Genomic DNA, 20,964 nt, shown 5'->3' on the forward strand with positions numbered 1-20,964 from the left:
CCTCCAGCAGGGCCTGACTACATGATTGAGTGAGGAGATGACGAGAGCCTGGCATCAGAAATAGCAAACAGCATTAATATGGAACTGGGACAGAGAGACAGGACAGACTTTTTTCCTAGTTCTATTAAATCCTCCCTCAACTTGCACTCAGAAAGAGCGTCTTATGGGATCTTTTAAATCTTATAGAGTAGCCTACAATGAGAGTAAAATCTAAGCTGCCTTGTGTCATCTTCAGCTCTATGCTCATGTGTTTCTGCTGTAATGAGTTGAATTAGAATGTGTTGAGAGAGCGAGCTAGATCAGGGATCTGGTTTAAGACATACTAACTCTGCTACTATTGTTAATTTGTTTGTTTTACCTCTTTCCTCTGCAGTCAGCACAGCTCCCCAGCTCAAACCAGTAAGTACCCTTGTCAACCCAAAGACTAGTTCATTGATATTAAAGGATTGTGTTCCCATGTGGACAAACATAGGAGTGTGTGAAGCTTTGATTGTGAGTGGTTGTGCATGTGCTGCCCTTTGTAGGTGGGGAAGATCTCCAAGAACAAGAAGAAGAAGCTGAAGAAGAAGCAGAAGCGACAGGCAGAGCTGCTGGAGAGGCGCATCCTGGAGATTGAGGCACTGGAGAGAGAGGCAGAGAAACAGAAGGCCAACGAAGGGATAAACCCCCCACCAGGGCCTACACTTGCTCTCGGAGATAGTGAAGATGAGGACGATGAAGATGAGGAGGCAGAGGAAGAGGAGGAGGGAGATGGAGAGAGGGAGCGACCTGTCAGACTGACCAACCACACATGTGAGTAGAGAGCCTGTTTATAATACAACTCCCTCCAGATCACAAGTATTTGCTTTGATTGATGTTGATTGATATAAATGAGATGAAAGTGAGCGCCTGCCTATTTTTAGACATAAAATGTTATGTAAAACCTGCTTATCCTCAAAAACCCCACAATCATTACAGCCATCTGTCTCTTAGAGAGCCAAACACTGTGCATTATTATTCCCCCTAATTTTCCATTTTTATCTGCGTGTGCATCACGGTTATCAGCATCATCACATGGGCCTCTCCCTCCTCCAGCACAGAGAGATTTTAGCACAAGTGGGTCAGCAGCTGCAGGCAGAGCAGCTCAGAGGATTCTAGAAGGAGCTCAACTGAGACATTCTGTCCTCTTCTGTTTCGTTCTATTCTTTTCCATTTCAGTATCGACCAGAGGAGAATGTTTGTAAACATAAATGTTGCCTATATATTAGAGTGGATAACTTGTGTCCAGTCAGTGGAGAAAACAGCTTACTTTAAGTAGCGGTAAATACAAACAGAAAAGACTGAACCAATACATTGGCAATAATGGTAAATCTTGTTTTCTTTGAGGCTGTCATTTTACACAATGGACAAAGTGTTTACTCGTTTTTAGCACCTGGTGCAGTCTGAATGAGTTTCTTCTGCTTCGGACAGCTTCCTAGGCTGCATGCTCTCATTTTTTTCTAGGAAAAAGGTAACTGAGAGCATGCTAGCTAGCTAGGAATCTAGAACAGTAGGAAGATGGTTTGGACTGCACCTGGAGTTAAAACCAATTATGGCCTCAAAAGAGAAAGTTCAGAATCGGGTTTCAACAGCTGTGCTTATCTCCACAGAGTTCCCTATAGACGTGTGTGGTTTCATAACTTTAGTGTTTTTGAACATTTTAATTATCAAATTTATTGAATACTAGCCCTACCGATACTTTACTCCCAAATAACATTTAATAATTTTCTGCAGATTTCAGAGCATTTCTATTTATTTGAATTTAACATTTTAGAAAAAATTATATGCAACATTAGATGTGTCATAACTTTTGCACAGGTCACGTTTTATTTTTTATTTTTTCCAACATAAATTCAGCCAGTAAGCAGTAATTGTGCATTAAAATGTGCAGAAGTGTGTTCTTTGTAGAAGATGTGTCAACTTGTTTTTACAGAAAATCAACAAAACAATATTTGACCAGGGGTGCCTAAACTTTTGCATGGGACTGTAATGCTGATTTGTTAGATCTGTTTAAGCTTACAGAGAATGGGCTGGAAATGAATGAAGAGAGAGATGCTAATGTCTGTTAGTGCAGAGACAGGCAAGCCTCCAACCTCCTCTCCACCCCCACAGAGTGGCAGTGTGCAAATACACGTGTACTTACACACACACAGGCAATGACTGATTCATTCATTTCTGAGTACAGAACCTCTGTCTTTCTACCCCTCTCTCACTCTCTCTCTTGCTCTCTCTCTCTCTCTCTCTCTCGCTTGCTCTCTGTATCTCTCAGGTGCAGCTCCTCCAGACCAACAGCAGCAGGAGGAAGATGAGGACTGTGAGGTGCCTCCCAACGCACATGTTCCTGACAATGAAGTCCCCTCATTTGAGAGAGACACAAACACACCTTCACACGAGCAGGTCAGCAACGCTGCTAATGAGGAGGAGGAGGAGCCAGAGGAAACAGAAGAAGAGGAGGAAGAGGAGGAGAAAGCAGCAGAGGAGCAGGAGTCTAGAGCAGAGCAGGCAGAAGAAGAAGGAGCAGAGGAAGGCTGTGCCAAAGCTTCTCCTTCTGATGAGAAGCTGGAGCCAAAGGGGGAGAAGTGCACCAATGAGGAGCAGCCTGAGCTACCCAAAGAAGAAGAGGGAAGAAGGGGAGAAGAAGGTGACGACGAAGAAGAAGATGAAGATGACGACGAAGATGACGAAGACGACGATGAAGCAGAGGATGAAGGACAAGAGCTCAGGAACTCTACAGAGGGTTACAACGATACCCCGAAAACTAATGGTCACGTGATCCTGGATGCAAAAGACCATGATCATGTATCAATCCCTCTGCCCCCAGCGCCCTCTCCCTCCCCCTCACCTCTGCTCTGCCCCCTGGTGGAGTCCGAGATCAGCACCACTGACCGGGACGCCTCTGACGCTTCCTATGAGCTGTTTAATGGTGAGATGGTTGGTCTCACTAATGGGGCGAGACACCGAGGCACTGCTCCACGCTTTCCCGAGCTGCCCCTGGACCCTGAACCAGGAGAGTGTGGGCCAGACGAAGGAGAGCCCCCACTGAGCCCAAACGCTGACCGCAGCCGCACAGTCTCATCGTCCAGCACTGGGGATACACCTAAAGGTAGGACAGAAATTCACTACTGAAGCATTAAAAAGGACTGACTGACATACCACTATACTTTTGGGATCATTACTTCAGGGGGGTAAAGTGGCCAAGAATGTCCTTGAGTTTTTGTGAATGCGGAAGGGAGCTGAGCGGCAGTGGTACATATTTAAATCATTTCCAAAATAATGATTTGTGAAATCCATTTAACTATTCATTATGGTAAACTGCACTGATAGATAACCCCTAGACAGCTACACTCCACCCACTCCCCTTCTAATGCTCCATGATCATTTTTTGACACTGCACGTTTATATAATTTTGTAGCACGTCCTCCTACTCTTGTTCTGATGATTCTGAAGCACATTTTCAGTCCTTCATGCTGTTTCATGATGTTTCAACTTGCTACATAAATTAGTTTATTGTGCTTCAACCTTTAAGCAGCCTAGACTGTTGCTGGTATATTTTTCCTGCTGTAATTACATAATTCCAGCTCATTCTATTACATGGCCAGCTAGCCTAGCTCTTATAGCCAAATAAATCTACTGAGGAACCTAAATCAAACATGATGAATTAAATATGCATTTTCTGATTTGAATGGATATTTATTACATTTGACAGATGAGTATTATTATTATTCTTTCGTAATTATGATATTTACTATCTTGCCTCTTTAGACATATAATAACTATATCAGAACACATTTTTGTAAATGGTGAGAACTCCATATAATAACATATAAGTAGAACAATATTTTACAATTTAACAAATCTGTGTGATGGCTGGGGATGTCAAAATCTACAACCATTAATAAAAAATTCTTCTAACTTTCTTTGTATTTATGTTTACTTGCATTATTCTAATGATACATGGTGCTTTTACAAGCCCAAACACACTCACTGCTGAGAAAATTGTTTTTTAAACAGTATGCTTAGGACTTTGTCAGAGTACTGTACATATACATAAATATATATTACTGTTTTTCTTGGATACTTGCTTGGAGATTTGTTAGCAGGACTGCACTGCCAACAGCTTTGTTAACAGCTCTATACTTGTTCATCCAGCTAAGGCACGAGCTGCTGATCTTCTGGTGAATCCTCTGGACCCTCGCAATGCAGAAACACTCAGAGTGAAGATAGCGGACCTGGGCAATGCCTGCTGGGTGGTAAGAGAACCTAAAACAGATTAACATGATCAAGCTGGAATTGTTTTCTTCTTTTCTAGTCACTAATCTGGGTGCCATATAAAAATGGGTTTTTATCTTTAGCTTCTGCCTGCAATATAACATCAGTGTATGTCATCACTCTCCAGCAGGCATTATATTCCTCTTCATGGTGCATTTTCTTTATACCTTCACCAGTTGATTTTATGGAGAGAATTATTATTGTTATTATGTATTTTTGTACTCTATCACCTGAACAATTGACATTTTGGAGTTGACTGACAAGCTTGGGTCTTTGTTTGGATCAGACAGTGGAAAATCACAACTTCTCTTTCTGTTTTAGCACAAGCACTTTACAGAAGACATTCAGACCCGGCAGTACCGCTCCATTGAGGTTCTGATCGGTGCAGGTTACAGCACTCCTGCAGACATCTGGAGCACTGCATGTATGGTAAGAACTTTGCCTTGTATCTATGATTGCTCATCCATAGTCTTGTACCATATTTGTGTCTGACATTTGCACCAAAAAACAGAAAAGGCCGATAAATGTTGATCAGTGAGACAAAACCACCCACAGATATTCTTACTGTCAATCACTGGAACCAACCAATGAGTGATCTGATGCTCTCTTTTTCAACGGGTTTTTGCACATGTTAATTACCAAAGCTTCTGTCAAGTCATCTCAGAATTACCATAATTATCCTGCTTCCGACCTTCAAGCTTCTTTTGGAGTCATAATTACCCGCTGACAAGAAAATGTAACCCACGTTTCCGAGTAGTTATCACACAAACTGGCTTTCAGCTGTTTCTTTTTCTTTGTGTACCTTGTTGTGTTGTGTTTTTGTGATGATAAAACATCAGACATACCAAGACAATTTCCTTAATGTTACTGGCAAATAAATATGATTCTGAGTTTGAGTCTGAGATTCTGATTCCCATCACTTGTACTACAAATATAGCTCAGCTCTGTTTTGTATTTTTAAAGGCCAGGAGCTTCATGGACTCATGGTAATGCACTCACTCAGACAGGCACAGCTTAGCAGGCTGAAGATGCTCCACAAAGGGCTGCTGTTAGCACTCAAGTAGCATTTGGTGCTTCATGATGTGTCCATGGTACTCTGTGTCCATGTTAACTAATGACAGTTTGTTTCTTTTACTTTACGGTATTGTTGCTCACCAACAAACAGTGACTCTGTTTGGTATAGTAGCACCGTAAAAGATCGAGAACACAAACTTAAGACACATTTAATACATTTCCAACTTGAATAAATACTCTGTACTAACTAAGTTTGGGCAGGTTGGGAATTTGAGCTTTTTTAGAGCAGCTAAAAGCAGCATCTTTACCAGAGGTAGTCAACTGGAGGAACACGGTCTGGACGCAGACACAGTGAAATATTTCACTGGACCAAACCGAGCATTTGAAAAAATAAACTGTAGCAAAACTAACATATGTAAGAAATGAAACAGACATGAACATGAATCAGCACGACTTCTGTAGTGGTCCTGTGTTACAGTTTAAACAGTCTGTTGTTTTTACCTAAACGTAAATCTGAGTAGCAAAGCAACAATAAGGCTTGTTAAAAAAGGGAAGTTGACAACAAAAACAGAGTTTACAAGCAAATTCTGTTTCTCATCTGTTTAGAGTGCATGGCCTCATCGAAAGTGGAAACGTTTTTGTGAAACAAAACATTCACCTACCCAAAAATTCCAGTTCTGAGAACAAATAAAGTAAAACCAGAGCTCAACATGAAAGGTCCACCTGAGTGGTTGTCCATTCAGTGGCAGCACAAGAGCATGAAATGCTCATAAAAATAACATTTATAATTTTATATATTTTATTTATATATTTCTTTTTATGTTTCATTTATTTACTGTATGAAAAGATAGGATTTAAAGATATTCAAGACATTTAGACCTGTTTGTTTATCTATCTGTCTATCTACAAACAATAGCTCATTTTAAAATGCTCCTTAGATTATAAAAATACATTCAAAATAAAACAGTTTGTCAAAATATATTTGATGTGTCTTTTTTTTATTAGTTGCTTGGACCGATCATTAATGGTGAATTTAAGAATTTAATGATAACCGTTGTTCACGTGTTAGTTTATCCAGACCTTCCACAACCAAAAAAAATTATGCAACTAGATCTTCCCAAGTTTTAATTAGACTACCACTGGTGTCAGTTATTGACCCTGTCAGGCTGATCACTGGTCCTGTTTGCCTTCCTTTTAGGCGTTTGAGCTGGCCACAGGAGACTACTTGTTTGAGCCCCACTCAGGAGAGGACTACTCACGCGATGAAGGTAGACACCCTCTTCGTGTTACTATTCAAACAATTTCGTCAACGTTAATTTGATCACATAGGCTGTAGTGTACTACAATGTAAAGTTTATAGCTATTCAATTATTTGAACATATCATATATGTGACAATATGTTGATAATCTTTACAGCTACACCTTTAGTGCTTCTGTCTGGTTACTAAGCTCCCTGTAGCCTACTCATTCACCCTGCTCCACTTCAGTCTTCCTGTCAGTTTCTCTATATATGTCTTCATTCTTCCAGTCTCACTCATTCTGCTAGTCTTTAGATCCACATCCAGTCTCCCACTCTCACTCATCTGTAAGAACGTGTATATCCTGGTGTTTTTATTCCCTAAAGCATATAAAGACAACAAACAGAAGTGCTTCAGTTTCCCAAACTGACACTTAAATTACATAATTAGTTCCTGCCCACTCACTTACCCCTCTGGTTATCTAGGCCCAATCCGTTGGCCAGTTACTTCTCTCTCATTGACAAAGTCTCCCTGCTCCTCTCACTGTCACACTCACACCATCACTTCAGGCCACAGATGTAATTATGTTATGACATTGGAGAACATGACTCAAGTGACAAAGAAATCTATAAAACAGCCAGAGGCTTGGAGTGTAGAAAGGTACTGTGTCTGGATTCCCATTTGATCTGTGTTTGTCACAATACTGTTAGTTTCACTAACACTAGATTTTCTCTTTGTTCTCTCTACCTCTTCTCTAATCCCTTTCTACTTCCCTCTCTGCTCCTTTCCTCTCCTCTTCTTCTCCCTACCTCTGCCCTTCCTTCCTTCCCACCTCCCTGCACTCTTCTCCCTGTGCCTCCCTTGTCCTCCCTCTCTTTCTGCTCTGTAGATCACATAGCTCACATCATAGAGCTCTTGGGCTGTATTCCACGACACTTTGCTCTCTCTGGAAAATATTCCCGGGAGTTCTTCAACCGGAGAGGTAGCAGTAGGAGCACTCGGGGATGACAAGTACATGCACAATCCTGCTCGGCACAGACAGACAGACACAAAAACTGAACATGAACAATATTGCCAGTATAATTTGAACGGATTATAAAGGCATTAAGCCTCCTTCATTACCTTCTGACCCCCCCAGTCTAGTCTGTGATACAGACTACTGTAATTCATGACACAATCATAGTCATTTTTGCCTGAAAAAAGATGTTAAGAGTAGCGGTCTCTTCTGTCTGTGCGCAAGTTAGGCTGCCATGCATCTACTCGTCGTCCTGCATGAGTGTGTGTGCATGGTTTACTGATGTCTGTGCGCGTGTTTTGTTTTTGTCTCTGGATGTGTGTCTTTGGGGTGTGTCCGTGCGTGTACGGTGGTCAGACCACATCGCTCTGATTATGGAGCTGCTGGGGAAAGTCCCACGCAAAGTCATCGCTGCAGGAAAATACAGCCGTGAGTTCTTCTCAAGAAAAGGTAATGAAGCTCCGCGTCTTCAGGTCACAGGAACCAAGAACTCTCTTGTTCTACTCCAAATATAGACCAGAGTGACATTAATCCCACCGGACAGTGGCAACTAACAGTGCTTATAACCTATATCTACACTGCACTGGACATCAATAAGTTGCCATTCCAACAGTTTAGACAGAGCAAAATGGCAGGCCTTAAAGAAATCCCTTTCTTTGCCAGTGTGTCATCTAAGTGCTCTGTATGTAAACAAGAGTGAAGTTTTGTTCTGAATATTTTCATGAAAATGCGTCATCAAACTAGGATGCTCGCCATGCTCTGTCAGTCACAGAGATAAAACAACTGTTTTTGTTATAGTTAGCTAACAAGGGATGCACACACCAGCTGTCCATAGTAATTGTTAATGTTTCCCCACCCTGGTTCTGAAGTACCCCTGCCCTGCTTTTTATAGTTTTTTTGTGCTCTAATACAGGCACGGCAGGGAAAGCACGAAAAGGTGCATGGAGTACTCCAGAAGGACTGGGAACCACTGGCTAATACCTCTTTTGAACACTGTACCTCATAATACAGGGCGATTCAAAAAGATTCATCTGATTTCAAAATGATTTATTTCACTTGTAAATCATTACAGAACAATGCAGTAAATTGTAAATAGTTTAAGTGAGCATAAAGTTTATTATGTAATTTTACAAGTGATCAATATCCCCTCCTCCAGCTGTACAGACAACATCAACACGATAGTCAAATTCATCCCATAATCGATTGAGCCTGTCGGGTGTCACTGTACTCATGACTCTTTCAATATGATTTCGGAGATCATCCAGTGTCGTGGAATCAACGACGAATGCTCTGAGCTGTTGGAGGTTCACTGCTAAATCACGTTGCACAGGTTTGACGGATTCACTCTTATTGAAGTGGAGAACACAAAACACTTTCTGCTCAGGGGTCACCATCTCCTTGCAGACTGAAGGGAGCCATCTTCCGGTGACAGTCAGAAACTCTATGACCTCCTCTTTCAACTGGTATGTGATTGGTTCCTAGGCATCTCATGGTTGTAAAAATATGACTTTGAAATCAGATGAATCTTTTTGAATCACCCTGTATAACGATCTTGCCTGCAAAATGAGAAAAGAAGAGTGTCCAGGCCTATTGTCTGTTGATAAAATATGCTTTTTAATAGACACTTAAGATAAAATGTTTGTAGCCAGGGCTATTTCTTGCTACAAGCAGTATAAGCAGTTGCTTAGGGTCCCCAAACCACCAGAAGCCCCTTGAATATATGTATTATATATATGAAAGGGTAACAAGAATTTATTTTTTTCCCCAAAAAAGTAGTTGATGTCCTGAAGAGCGGAGGTTTTCTTTCAGATTTCTCCTCAATGCCTCATCACAAAGATTTGTTAAATTCCATCGCAAGCGCAACAGATTTAACATAATTATAGTATTGATTAATGGTTAAATGAACACATTGACATACGTAAAATCACTGCTTTACTATATTCATATTTGTATTTATTCTAATATAGTTTTTTCTGAGCAAATAAATGCTTACTGCAAATAAAGTACATAGTACGTATATACTGTATATATATATATACATGAAAATGAACTGGCCCTCAATCACTTTACTGGTATGACCAATATCTACATTGCCAGTGTCAGTCAAGTACTTCAGCTGCATCTGAAACATTGGGTCACATAATGAGAGAAATTTACTATTGGAAGAGCAAAATGTATTAGAACTTACTCCAACTTTGAAAAGGGTGTTTGACTTAAAAATAATAGCTAATTGTTGGCAAAGTGAGCCTTAATTTGTTTTGCCAAAAATGAATCCGATTTTACATTTTTGTCCCAAAAAAAGGGTCAAACAAAAACTGCAGCACTAACTCAAGTTTTCTCTCTGCTCTGTAGGTGAGTTGCGGCACATCACTAAGCTGAAGCCGTGGTCCCTGTTTGACGTATTGGTAGAGAAGTATGGCTGGTCGCCTGAGGACGCAGGCCACTTCACGCACTTCCTGCTGCCCATGCTAGAGATGGTTCCAGAAAAACGCGCCTCGGCGAGAGACTGCCTGAACCACCCCTGGCTCAACTCGTAGCATCTTCCCCTCAGACACTCATTCCCACCCCCTAGTGGCAGCCTCCAGGACTGCACCCTGTTCTCAGTCTGGGGGGGAAAGAAAGAGAGGTGAAAGAGAGAGGGGGGCGGGAATGAAGCTTAAAGGAGGGACGTACGTGGGCTACTATATGACTGTTGGTCTTTAGTTCAGGTTGAAATCTGCATTCATTATATACGGTCAGTCTATCAGGCACAAACACATACACGCTTAGCTGGTGCTGACCAATAACTAGGATAGTCTTTTTCTTCCCCACCCTTATTCATATCAGTATCACTTGTATGAATAGGGTGATGCATTGTATCACAACAGAACAGCAAGAGAAGCATATACTGGTTAATCACACTAAGGCATAATCTTACGGAGTACCTGAAGATGTTTACGTGCTTCAGCCATATTTGTGTCTTAAATCTCTAGCTAAGAGTTGCGGGTACGTTCTGAAAGGCATGCACCCGTGCCTTGTGCAAAGTCTTCTTGAATGTTCTTGAACAGTTGAAATAGTTAGTGAACTCCCCTCATTATTTTTTACCAGCCTCAATGTTCCAATAGTTAAACTCCAGCTGCCTCCAAAAACTTCAAGGAATCTCAAGTATTGGCATCACTGCCTTGTATTGACAGGGTGCACTGTGAGCTGGGGGGGATCAGATTATGTTGTATGTTCTAAAATCCTGACATGCATGTCAGTGTTACTGCTATTACTGTTTCTCATGTCTAACAGGAAGCCCACCTGAGTCCCTCTCTGCTCTATCCCTCTCCTCTCTCTCTTCTCCTCTCCCCCCCTCCCCCACCACAGAGACAGAGCCCCCTGAGCCAAGGTTCTGCCACAGAACTGTTTACAACCCTCCCTCGCCCCTCAGAATCCACCCCAAGAAAACCTCACAGCTTACACTCACCCAGGGCTGCATGCCACTCTCCAGGCCCCTGCAGACATAAAGGAGACTCCAAGACAGCAGGGGGAGCCAGACCTGCTGCCTCTGGATTAAAACAGAAATGAAAGAGAGTGCATAGAATGAACAAAAAAGGAATGCAAGAGACTTCTACAGACTGCTCATTGTTCTTGATTACTCAGTGGTGAGCTAATGAAAACATGGAGAGACCGATGGCGAAAAAGGACAAGCAAAACGATGTGCATTTCACTCATCTGTTGAGATTCCTCTACTTTGTTTCTGTCAGTCCGCTCATTTTTAAACAGGGTGAAGCCAGAGTCCTTGACAGCGAGGGCCTCTGGTTAGAGCCACCTGCTGTTGTTGACGCTCTAAGCATTCCTGACCCTGCTGCCACATTTATGCTTCCTACTGTTGTACAATGAGAACAATTCTTTTTATTTTCGTCAGCAAGCACCTTCATGTTTCTGGCAAGGCGAACCCAAACCTGTCCTGGTTCTACCTGAACCCCTTTCGTTCCTGAACGTCTCCAACTGAGGATGTGTAAAAACTGAGGTTGCACTTGTGTTTGTACGTTTCGTTCAAGGATAACTACCAATGTACAGAGCTCCACCGGTCCAGCTACAAACTGACATCTGCTCCACCGCAAAGACTAAAATGCAGCTTAGTTGAAGGATGGAGCCTCGCTGCCATGGAGACAGTTACAGTGACACACCTGTTACTGTGGGTGGCTGTTGGAATGTGAGACTGACTGTCGCCCCTGTGGCTGAAAGAGGGTACTGCACCCCCCCCGCACACACTGCAGCTCTCTCTCAGTGCCAACGCCACACTTCCACTGTCCAGACTCAATCTCTCATCATCACAGTTAGTCCAGTCGCCTATTTTCGCAATAAAAACGAGTATAAATAGATGGTGAAATATTTTTAAAAACAATATTTAATTCATTTAAAAGAAAAAAAAAGAAGAAGAAATTCTGATGTTGTGACAGTGACCGAATTTCGTCTTATTATTGAGGTGATTGTGTTTTGTCCGTTTAGAGATGTTTTTATTTCTTTTGTAATTATTATATGATTATAATTAACTATTATTGCCATTAGTTCTTTTTTTATTTGGTTGTCATCTCTTCCCTTTCTCATTACATTGAACAGTGCTGCTCTGTATGGACTAGTGTGATGGTGATGAAATTAATCAAACATTTTTGCAATAATAGTGATGAATTTTTGCACCAAAAGCTCCTGATCTCTCACTTAGCCATGCTGACTGTTCTTCCTGACATTGACAGAATAGCATCTCTTCTTGTCTGTGTTTTTCATCGACAGATTTAATAAAATTGTAAATTAATGGATTCTTTTCCTTTCATCTGGCCTATCAGCACTTTCAGCGCTCTACTCAGTCTTTATAACCGATGATACGAGTCGTACTGCGATTAATGTCTGGTGTACTGAATGGCAGTGATATTCCTCATGACAAAAACTGAAATTGAGTGGAGCGAGTTGTGATTTCTACTTTGCTACAAGTAAAGCAGAGTGTTTTGTGATTGGTTCCCTAAGTAAAGTGGAGTATGATCTGATTAGTTTTCAAGGTGAAATAGAGTATTTTCTGATTGATTCCTGCAGTGACATTGCTTTCTGATTCATTCCTGAGATACAGCATACTGGGTACTGATTGGTTCTCAGCAATTTGCTTGTTCAAAACAGTTCCACATGCAGCAAGGCAGAGTATCACCTACAGGGATAGAGACCAAAACCAAGACCTTAACCCAGGAGTGTCAGATCACATCCGCAAAGGGCCGGTGTGGCTGCAGTGTTTATTCCAAACAAGAAGGAGCACTTGCGATCACTGATTATGTGTGCTCCTTCTTTGTTGGAATAAAAACCTTCACCCACAGGATAAGATTCAACACCACTGTTTTAATCCAACACTAGCTCTTTAAAGCAGCACTATGTAAGGTTTGGGGATTTGGAGATCTCTCTGGTGGAAATGTGTAAACAACATTTTGCTTTGGACTCCTTCCCCTCTTTTTCAGCCTGTGCATGTGATGTTATGTAAAGACGTATGACGTGGTCCAAAAAACTCCCACAAACTCAGACCCCTCTCCTCTGACTTTTAAATGACTGTTTTAAGCTTTACTGCAAGGGAGGAGAACTGAGGGCCAGAGTCTAGCAAAGTTTGATGATTTCCCTGCTCTAACAAACCTGCTAAACCTGACAATCAGATGTGATCAGAAGCTCACCAAACTGCAGGATTTCAGCTCTTCAGGACCAGAGTTCCCCTCTGCTTTACAAGGTTGACTTGCAGCAGCAGACAAGAGAGAATATTTTCATGTTTTTTTCTCTTGACTTTACTTCTCTCCATTTTACCAAAAAAGGCCTGACATACTGCAGCTTTTAAAACATTTTTAAGGAAAGACCCAGAGCAGATATTTGACCCATCAAAAATTAATTTGAGGAGTTATTTTTGGAAATATTCTTCAAGAAGTATAATACAATTTAACACTCAAACTGTCCTATTGCCACACTTTCTTTAATTTAAAGAGACCATCCTTATCCAGACAGGTTTTTGTTCTTCACTGCAAGTTGAATAAGTCTTAATTTTGCTTCAAAAGACAACGCTAATATTAGGAAGAAGAGAAGAAATTTTGCAGCTATATAGGTCTTACGTTAGACCTCAGAGTCCCATTTCTGCTACCAATATGTTGTAAATGAAGGCCTGTAAAACAATACAGACTGCTACCTAGATTTAGAACTACCACAGAAAACGGTATGTAGTAAAATATCTGACGTTTATGCACTCTTGACATCATGACAGACACCTGTAAGCGCCTGCTGAAGTTGACACGCTGACATCCATATTTCCTGGAAAATATGGAATTTCAAGTATGTCTGGAAAAATAGCTTTTTCCAATGATTCTAGAAAATCTTAAGCACACATAGTTGTATGTCCCACTCCTTTCAGAAAAATCTATTAGCTACTACAAACACTAGTGTGACAGTTCATCGCTGTTAACAGTGATTTATTGAACAATAAAGAAACAGAAATGTTTCTTGAAATTTTCAACTTATTTTGCCCCATAACAATCCCAAATGCCCAGAGACTGAGCACCTATAGGAAGAGATACATTAAGAAGTTCTGAGCACTGTGCAATCCCTACCTTCAGGCCCCTTTCAGCACACAAGACAACTTACTGCAGCAAAAGAGGACAAACTTTTGTACATGCACTAACAGCCTCTACTCTTCTGAGAAGGCTTTACACTAGATGTTGGAAAATTGCTGTGGGGATCTGAATGCATTCAGCCACAAGAGTATTAGTGAGGCCATCACAAACAACTCTAGGTCATCCCAAAGGAGCTCCATCACTCCACAGACCAGTTCCACTGCTCCAAATGCTGGGGAGATTTATACTGCTCTAACCAATCAGAAGGGGTGTCTGAAGACCCTGCACTAGAACTAAATCTTGAGTGCACACAAAAGTTTAGTTTGTGTTTTTTGGACATAGTTTACATAAGATCACAAAACCATAAGTGCATGAAACCTAAATTAGTAATCACAATTTCAGAGTTCAAAGGTTAAGTAAAAAACAAAATGGCACTATGTGGGCTACTCATAACCCATTCACATAGCGCATTACTGTATCATGAAAACAGCAGTACTGATCCATACTTGCATAATTATGGACATCAGTAGAACAAGAGCCACTTCACTAAATCATACAAACATGGGCAAAAAACAAATGCTCATAACATTAGAAGGGGGAATGAAGTGGATGTCTGGTGCAGTTTGTCTTACTGAATAGTTTAATGTCATTAAATGAAAAATGTACAGTACAGGAGCTCAGTTACACTTATTTACATAACCCAAAAGCACTGGAGCTCTGCTCCGTTTATCCTAATTTAAGCCTCGTGATGCAGTGTAAAGTTCTGGATAATCGAGGCCAAATCTGTCTTTAACTAACCAGATGCTTTCACTCTTATTTCATTTGCAATAATCTTAGTGGAGCCCCCTGGTGGCTGGGAGCCCTGGGCAGCAGCCCCTAAAGGCCACTGGGTTAATGTAGCCCTGCCTATAGGAGTAGAGATCCAAAAGCATGACCTTATCTTAAAAATGAAAAACATCAGCTTTGTGGTAATCTCACTTGTGCACAATATCTGGCTAGATATTTCTGCTCTGTTTTGTCCTCCCTTTTCCCCGTCTTGCCCAAGTCATTTGCTTTTTCTGTACGGCTTCATGTTTTTGACCCACAGACTCAAGTCTCGATTAGATCAGATAACTAACAGCACACAGAAACACTCAAGTTCATTATTCAAATTTTCCACAGTTTTATTACGAGATATATTACAAACATCTAGACTCCTCGTGGAGTCTTGAAGTTCATGCCGACTGTTGGCTGGGTGACCTGCAGGTTGGACAGACTGCCAAAATCCTGTAAGAGGAACAAAAAGAAGGATGGGTTAAGACTCCAATATCTCATAGTCACTAGAGGCCATCAGTGACCCATCAAAAGGACCCACAACAAAATAAGGCTGAAGCGACAAGCCCAAATTCAACACCGTTTGCCTTAAGAACAATTTTCATTACTAAACCAACATTTGTTTAAACAGCAAGAACAAACAAAACAATGCTCAGTAAAAAGTCTCTCACAAGAATATTCATCAATGCACAAACAAGTGAATGTCTGAAAGATACAGGGTTTGTCAAGAACATGTTGTCTAGCAAACACGGGAAAGACTTTCAGTTCACTCTCCCTGTAGTATCAATGACCTGGCAACCAGACACCACAGTCACTTTCGATACAGGGGCTCACTCTTCTATTCGTGAAATAAAAATTCAACATACCAGAAGCTTAAGCATCTCCTTAGTGTCGGGATCTACCTCAATGATCTCCTGGTCCAAGGCAGAAACCTGTAAAGAGAAAGTTAATTGTGTTACCGAGAACTGTAAGACCATCCGCTCCAGACAGCTTGCTGTTACATAAATGCCCAATTAAGGAATGGATCAAAAGCTTTCAGCGGCAGATTATGCACCCAAAACGATAAATTCCACATTTAAATCCATCTCGTTGGTATAAATAGGTCTAACGCATTTCAAGCACTGACTCACTCATTCCCCCTCAACCGCGAGCAGAGGAGCAGCTGTGTTACTGTGGCAAATTAACCTCAAACACATTTTACCACTTTGAAACTAAACTAAAAGCGGAGATTAAAACGTTTTCTAGATGATATGGAAACAAACGTGCAGATGTCTGAAACATACAGGGTTTCGACAGGAACAAGCAATCCTGCAAACACGGGAAAGGTTTCAGCATTCTCTTCCTGTAGTATCAATGACCTGGCAACCAGACATGCCACAGTCACTTTCGATACAGGACTCTGGTGTCACTAAAGCAGCTACGTTAAAAGTAGCTCCACAAATGCTAACAGCATAATGCTAAGTGATCGTGCACTTTCACTACTGCCTATTAGCATTTTTTGCAAACAGCATGGCAATGATAGCCTTGTTTCTACTAGCCACACTTTCTTCAAGCAGCTCCAACCTGATTACACTAAATCAAGGATTTTTCAACTCAATGTCAACCTGCATATTAACTATGAACGTATAACAACCGTCCTGCTGCTCAAAAACACTGATCAGTTACTTAAAGTTTATATAACTCAGACTGGTTACCTTAACTAAACAATGAAATGTCAACCTAAATTTCAATTCTGTTGTGATCAGCCGCTCCATCAAAACAAACCACTACTGTGTGAAATGTGGACTGGCTGACCTCACTCACCAACATGCAAGACTTCAATGAGAACTTGGAAAAACAATTACACTGAGTGAAAAATCCCCCAGAAAACAGTCGAATTCATTTTCAACACGGAAACCACCAATTACATTCTGAAGGCAGTTCTCAGTATTGGAGCCAGATTTTTGAAGAGAACAGGAACAGTTAGATACTGACAGGTGAGGGTGAGATTCACTGAACACCAAGATACATCACGATACTTGAGTCACTGTATGATTCTAGTGCACTATTTAAAGATGTGATATGCCAAGTACTGTGATGACATTTTGAAATTATAATTTATTCATTTTGACTGAAAATTATTTCGCCAAAAATCATTCTGCCTAATCTAATGAAGTCCACACTCTGCTGATTTTACTTTGCAGTCTTTTTATTGAAGCAGAACAGAACTGTGAAGCAGGGGAAAAAGATTTAGCCTTAAATGTTTAAACAAACACATTTATCCAGTGTTATTTACAACAGCAAGCAAACATAAGAATCTGACTGAATGACTCCTAACCCATTGACAGACACCTTGGTCTCACCATCTTGTGGATTAAAACAGAACTGCACTTTGGTATTGCATTAGGTTTAATACAATATTTAATCAAATATTTACAATGAAAAATGGACACTTAAGCCTCAACATTTTTAAACCCAAAATACTGCAATATCAGGCTACATCAGTTTTTCCTCCCTCCGCAACTGGCAGAATATGAACCGCTGTGTAAAAATAAGTGACCAAGGTGAGAAAAAGTTGGAGCTCCTGGGTAAAGAAGACTTTCTAGGATGTGCTCAGCATCTGGTCATCCTCATCCAAGTCAACAGACCAACTGACTATACCAAACACTTTCAACCTCACATTCCTAGCAAATTATAAAAGGGAGGCAAAAAGCTTTTGCGGCTACACGACGCGGCGCACTGCACTTGGCGCATATTTAAATCAACCTGCCGTGTTTCATCTTCCTGCGCTCTCCTGACGCTAAGGGGCTGTACTGCATCACTGTTAGTTATGTTTTTTCAGACAGACAGACGAACCTGTGACACGCAAATAAACAAGTAAACTAAAAGGCTTTTGCTCAGATCCAGCACTCATTTATAAACATCAAAGCCAAAATCAAAAAGAGGCTCCCAGAAGATTATATAACCATCTTAAACAGCTCATTAAGAAGGCTATTCTGCAGAGCGGTAGACGACTGAAAACCAGCAGGCTCGAGCCCAAACATACCTCTGGGACGTAGTTGTCCCTCCTTTCTCTCTCCTCCTCCTGCAGCTTGATGGAGATGCCTCTGACTGGCCCCCTCTGGATGCGCTTCATCAGGTGGGTCACATACCTGCAAATGCAGAGGTAACACTGCAACATGACCTCAATATGCTACAACAGACCAGGTTCCAAGAGATTATGAACTGTGCATTTCAAAATAAGGGTGGGCAATACGACGATATTTTATTATTACTGTGATAAACTGTTATGATAATATGCATTTCCAAGAATACTAGACACTCAGTACTTAAAGGACAGTGACCATCTGCATGTTTCATTATGAATAAAGCAGAATTGGTCATGTTTAATTAGATGCATGTAGATAGATTTCGTTCATAGTCTGATAGCAGTTTTTAAATGTGGCACTACTATTGCATTTTTTTTGTCCCAAAAGTACAGCTCAGTGTTTCCGCTACATATTCTGAACTTCAGAATTATGAAATGTGACAAAGTCGCAATTACAAAACTCTGCAAAGGGCTTTTAATTTGTAACGACAGTTACAGGAAATGGACGAACAGCACAGTCAGAGCAGAGCCGAGACGAAGCGCTGAATGAAATGGCCGTCAGTGGAGCGAACTCTTCAGCCAGTTTTAACAAGCTGTAGTTTGTGAACTGGCTAACTTAGCTGAAGGGGGGGGGTTGGTCTCGACCCTATGAAACCGGAAAACGTGTGCTTTTTTCAAGCCCTTACTGTCTTGGCATTATCCCTCATCACTCCACTCAAACTACAGCAAAGGAGGGCTGATCAGTGTCGTACCCAGCGATCTTGTTGCGGAGCTTCTTGCTGGGAATGATGGCGATCTCCTCACACACACGCTTGTTGGTGTGGAAATCACTGCCCAGGCGGGTGTAGTACTTCTCGATGATGACCCGTGCGGCCTTTTTTACCGTCTTGGTCCTGACTCGTCCCTGTGGGCAGAAGAGCAGGAATATGCATTAGAAAAATGAACATTTAACAGTACTGTTACTGCCATGCACAAAAACAGAGCTCTCCAGGAGGACAGATGGACTACACTTAAGGTGCTGCAGTGCCTCTCTTAGGACAACTGACCTGCCTAATGAAGATACACCACTACAGCTGGGCAACATGCTGATATTTATCATTATCGTGGCAAATTACCTCACGAGTATATCACGGATATCACCAGTACTTACATCACTTTCCAGCTGCATGTTTTGACTAGAGAGAGCTTCATTAGTCATGTTTAACTGGATTTAGCGCAGCACTGTGCAAAACGCTGAACTGCATTTATAGTTTAATATAGTTTGATAGTATTTTAATATGTAGCACTACTTCGTCTCAACTTACCAGTTGTCATAAAATATATATATCGTACAAATCCTCCTGAAGTATCGTGATGTGACATGTTGCACTATCGCCCACCTTTACACACCAGTTTAAACCGTAACTGCTGGAAAATACACAGGATTCACCAATTTCCCGGTCCCAGCAATGACCTGCTTACCCTTATGAAGTCTGTACTTTGCTGATCTTAGTTTAGACACTGATCAGACAAACCACAATTAGTAGGTCTGAGAAATGCAGTGTTTGGGTCACTCTTAGCAGAAGCTGTATCATGATATTTAAATCATGACAACTGTCAATGAAGTCCAGAATAAGCTAGAAACACAGCTTCACTTCAACACTGAACTAGTCTGCAGTGATCCAGCCGGAGGGTCTGCAGCAGTTAGCCGGCAGTCACCGGGCTAACCCTCTCCTACAGCCCCCCAAACACCCAGGCCAAAACCCCCCACCACGGCCACTCAAGGCTAATGACTCTTCGTTCATCATTACAAACCCACTGGTCACTTATTCTGCCCCGTCCTCGCCGCCCAGAAGCCTGACTGCTCCTGCGTTAGCCAGCAGCACCGCAGCGCTGCCCTCACAGAGAGGCTCCCGACGCTCAGAGAGCCGCTCCGCTCAGTATTTATCTCCGAAATAAGAGCCATCCGCCCCCAATACTCACTCACACAGACCCGCGAGTCTCTATAGTAAACAGTGACGAGCTCAATAACGCCCTACGACACGCGTTAAACAAGGATTAGAACAGATTTCAGCGACGCTGAAAATCTCAGGTACCCACCATGTTGGATCAGGATAAGCGAAGAGAGCCTCAAAGGGCTCTGAGGGAAGTTTAAGGCGCAGGGCGGAAACGAGGAGACTGTTCTTCTGCCCCCTGTCGAGCAGGAGGAGTGATAGGCCTTGTTCAATACTCAACGGTTGGTGGTGGAATTTACTTTAAGGTTTTTGGGATATCAAGCACATCTACTTCAGTAAGTTAAAACACTGATTGATCTGTACTTTCATGAGTATTTTCAGGTGATAATATTTTTACTATTACTATTATTACTATACTATTACTATACTATTACTATTACTACTTGTTATTGAGGAAATTAACCGTTTTACTCGGTTAGCTACATTTCTGCTCTTCATATTTAGTAACTAATTCATTTCTGCTGTTGACATCTGTACTGCTTTGAGATTGGTGGCATCATTTTAGAGAGTTAGCATTTAATTTTAGACCAAAATAATCCAAAAAAGTAGAAGAATCGACTCATACAGACTTCATTTTCCTAAGCTGGTAGGAATTTTGAACCTCCGTGATTTTTATCAACACTGCCTTATTTATAATGTTTACCTAATTCTCAGATGTTTATATGTGAACTTAGCACTCAACACACTGCTGGATAAAGATTCCAGTGAAAGCTGCTGTCTTACAATTGTCCAGACATTCAAACACAGCTGACAGGTTCATCTGATCCTCAGAGGGAAAATGACTCTGACACATGGTGAAGGTTAAGAGAGACTTTTTTTTATTTGACATAAAAAAGGGTCCAAACTTGAGCTTCCCCCTTCGGGTGTAAGGAATAAAAAGTGAGTTTTCAGCGAGGTCGCCTCTGAACAGCAGCCATTACACACAAGGCCAGCCTGCTGTCTG

The 20,964-nt window shown here is 41.4% G+C and overlaps 2 protein-coding genes and 2 non-coding genes across 8 annotated transcripts in view; 1 reads left to right on the forward strand and 3 right to left on the reverse strand.

The window, feature by feature from the left end:
• srpk2 (SRSF protein kinase 2) overlaps positions 1-12,338 on the forward strand; it is a 63,660-nt gene extending 51,322 nt beyond the window's left edge. For 2 of the 5 annotated variants that reach the window (XM_036576283.1, XM_036576285.1), the window contains 8 exons: positions 374-399; positions 525-792; positions 2,288-3,121; positions 4,168-4,268; positions 4,609-4,716; positions 6,500-6,569; positions 7,429-7,521; positions 9,907-12,338. In XM_036576283.1, the coding sequence (XP_036432176.1) occupies positions 374-399; positions 525-792; positions 2,288-3,121; positions 4,168-4,268; positions 4,609-4,716; positions 6,500-6,569; positions 7,429-7,521; positions 9,907-10,091 (1,685 nt within the window). In that variant the 3' untranslated portion in view covers positions 10,092-12,338. Of the gene's footprint in view, positions 1-373; positions 400-524; positions 793-2,287; positions 3,122-4,167; positions 4,269-4,608; positions 4,717-6,499; positions 6,570-7,428; positions 8,005-9,906 lie in introns of all 5 variants that reach the window. The other 3 variants (XR_005007497.1, XR_005007498.1, XM_036576282.1) reach the window with 3 other exon arrangements.
• A 2,947-nt stretch (positions 12,339-15,285) lies between these two features.
• Positions 15,286-20,216, reverse strand: zgc:114188 (uncharacterized protein LOC541327 homolog). The gene is made up of 5 exons (XM_036576286.1): positions 20,107-20,216; positions 18,780-18,931; positions 17,986-18,091; positions 15,827-15,892; positions 15,286-15,413 (listed from the first exon to the last, which is right to left on the reverse strand). Exons 1-5 carry the CDS (start codon positions 20,107-20,109, stop codon positions 15,336-15,338), a joined length of 405 nt encoding a protein of 134 aa, XP_036432179.1. The 5' UTR covers positions 20,110-20,216; the 3' UTR covers positions 15,286-15,335.
• LOC118812829 lies at positions 15,663-15,788 on the reverse strand. The gene has a single exon (XR_005007572.1). It is a non-coding gene; the product is annotated as a small nucleolar RNA SNORA71 (small nucleolar RNA).
• On the reverse strand, positions 16,230-16,357 carry LOC118812830. The gene has a single exon (XR_005007573.1). It is a non-coding gene; the product is annotated as a small nucleolar RNA SNORA71 (small nucleolar RNA).
• Positions 20,217-20,964: the final 748 nt, after the last annotated feature.

This window comes from Colossoma macropomum, unplaced genomic scaffold (genome assembly GCF_904425465.1).
Source record: "Colossoma macropomum unplaced genomic scaffold, Colossoma_macropomum, whole genome shotgun sequence".
Lineage (NCBI taxonomy): Eukaryota > Metazoa > Chordata > Actinopteri > Characiformes > Serrasalmidae > Colossoma > Colossoma macropomum.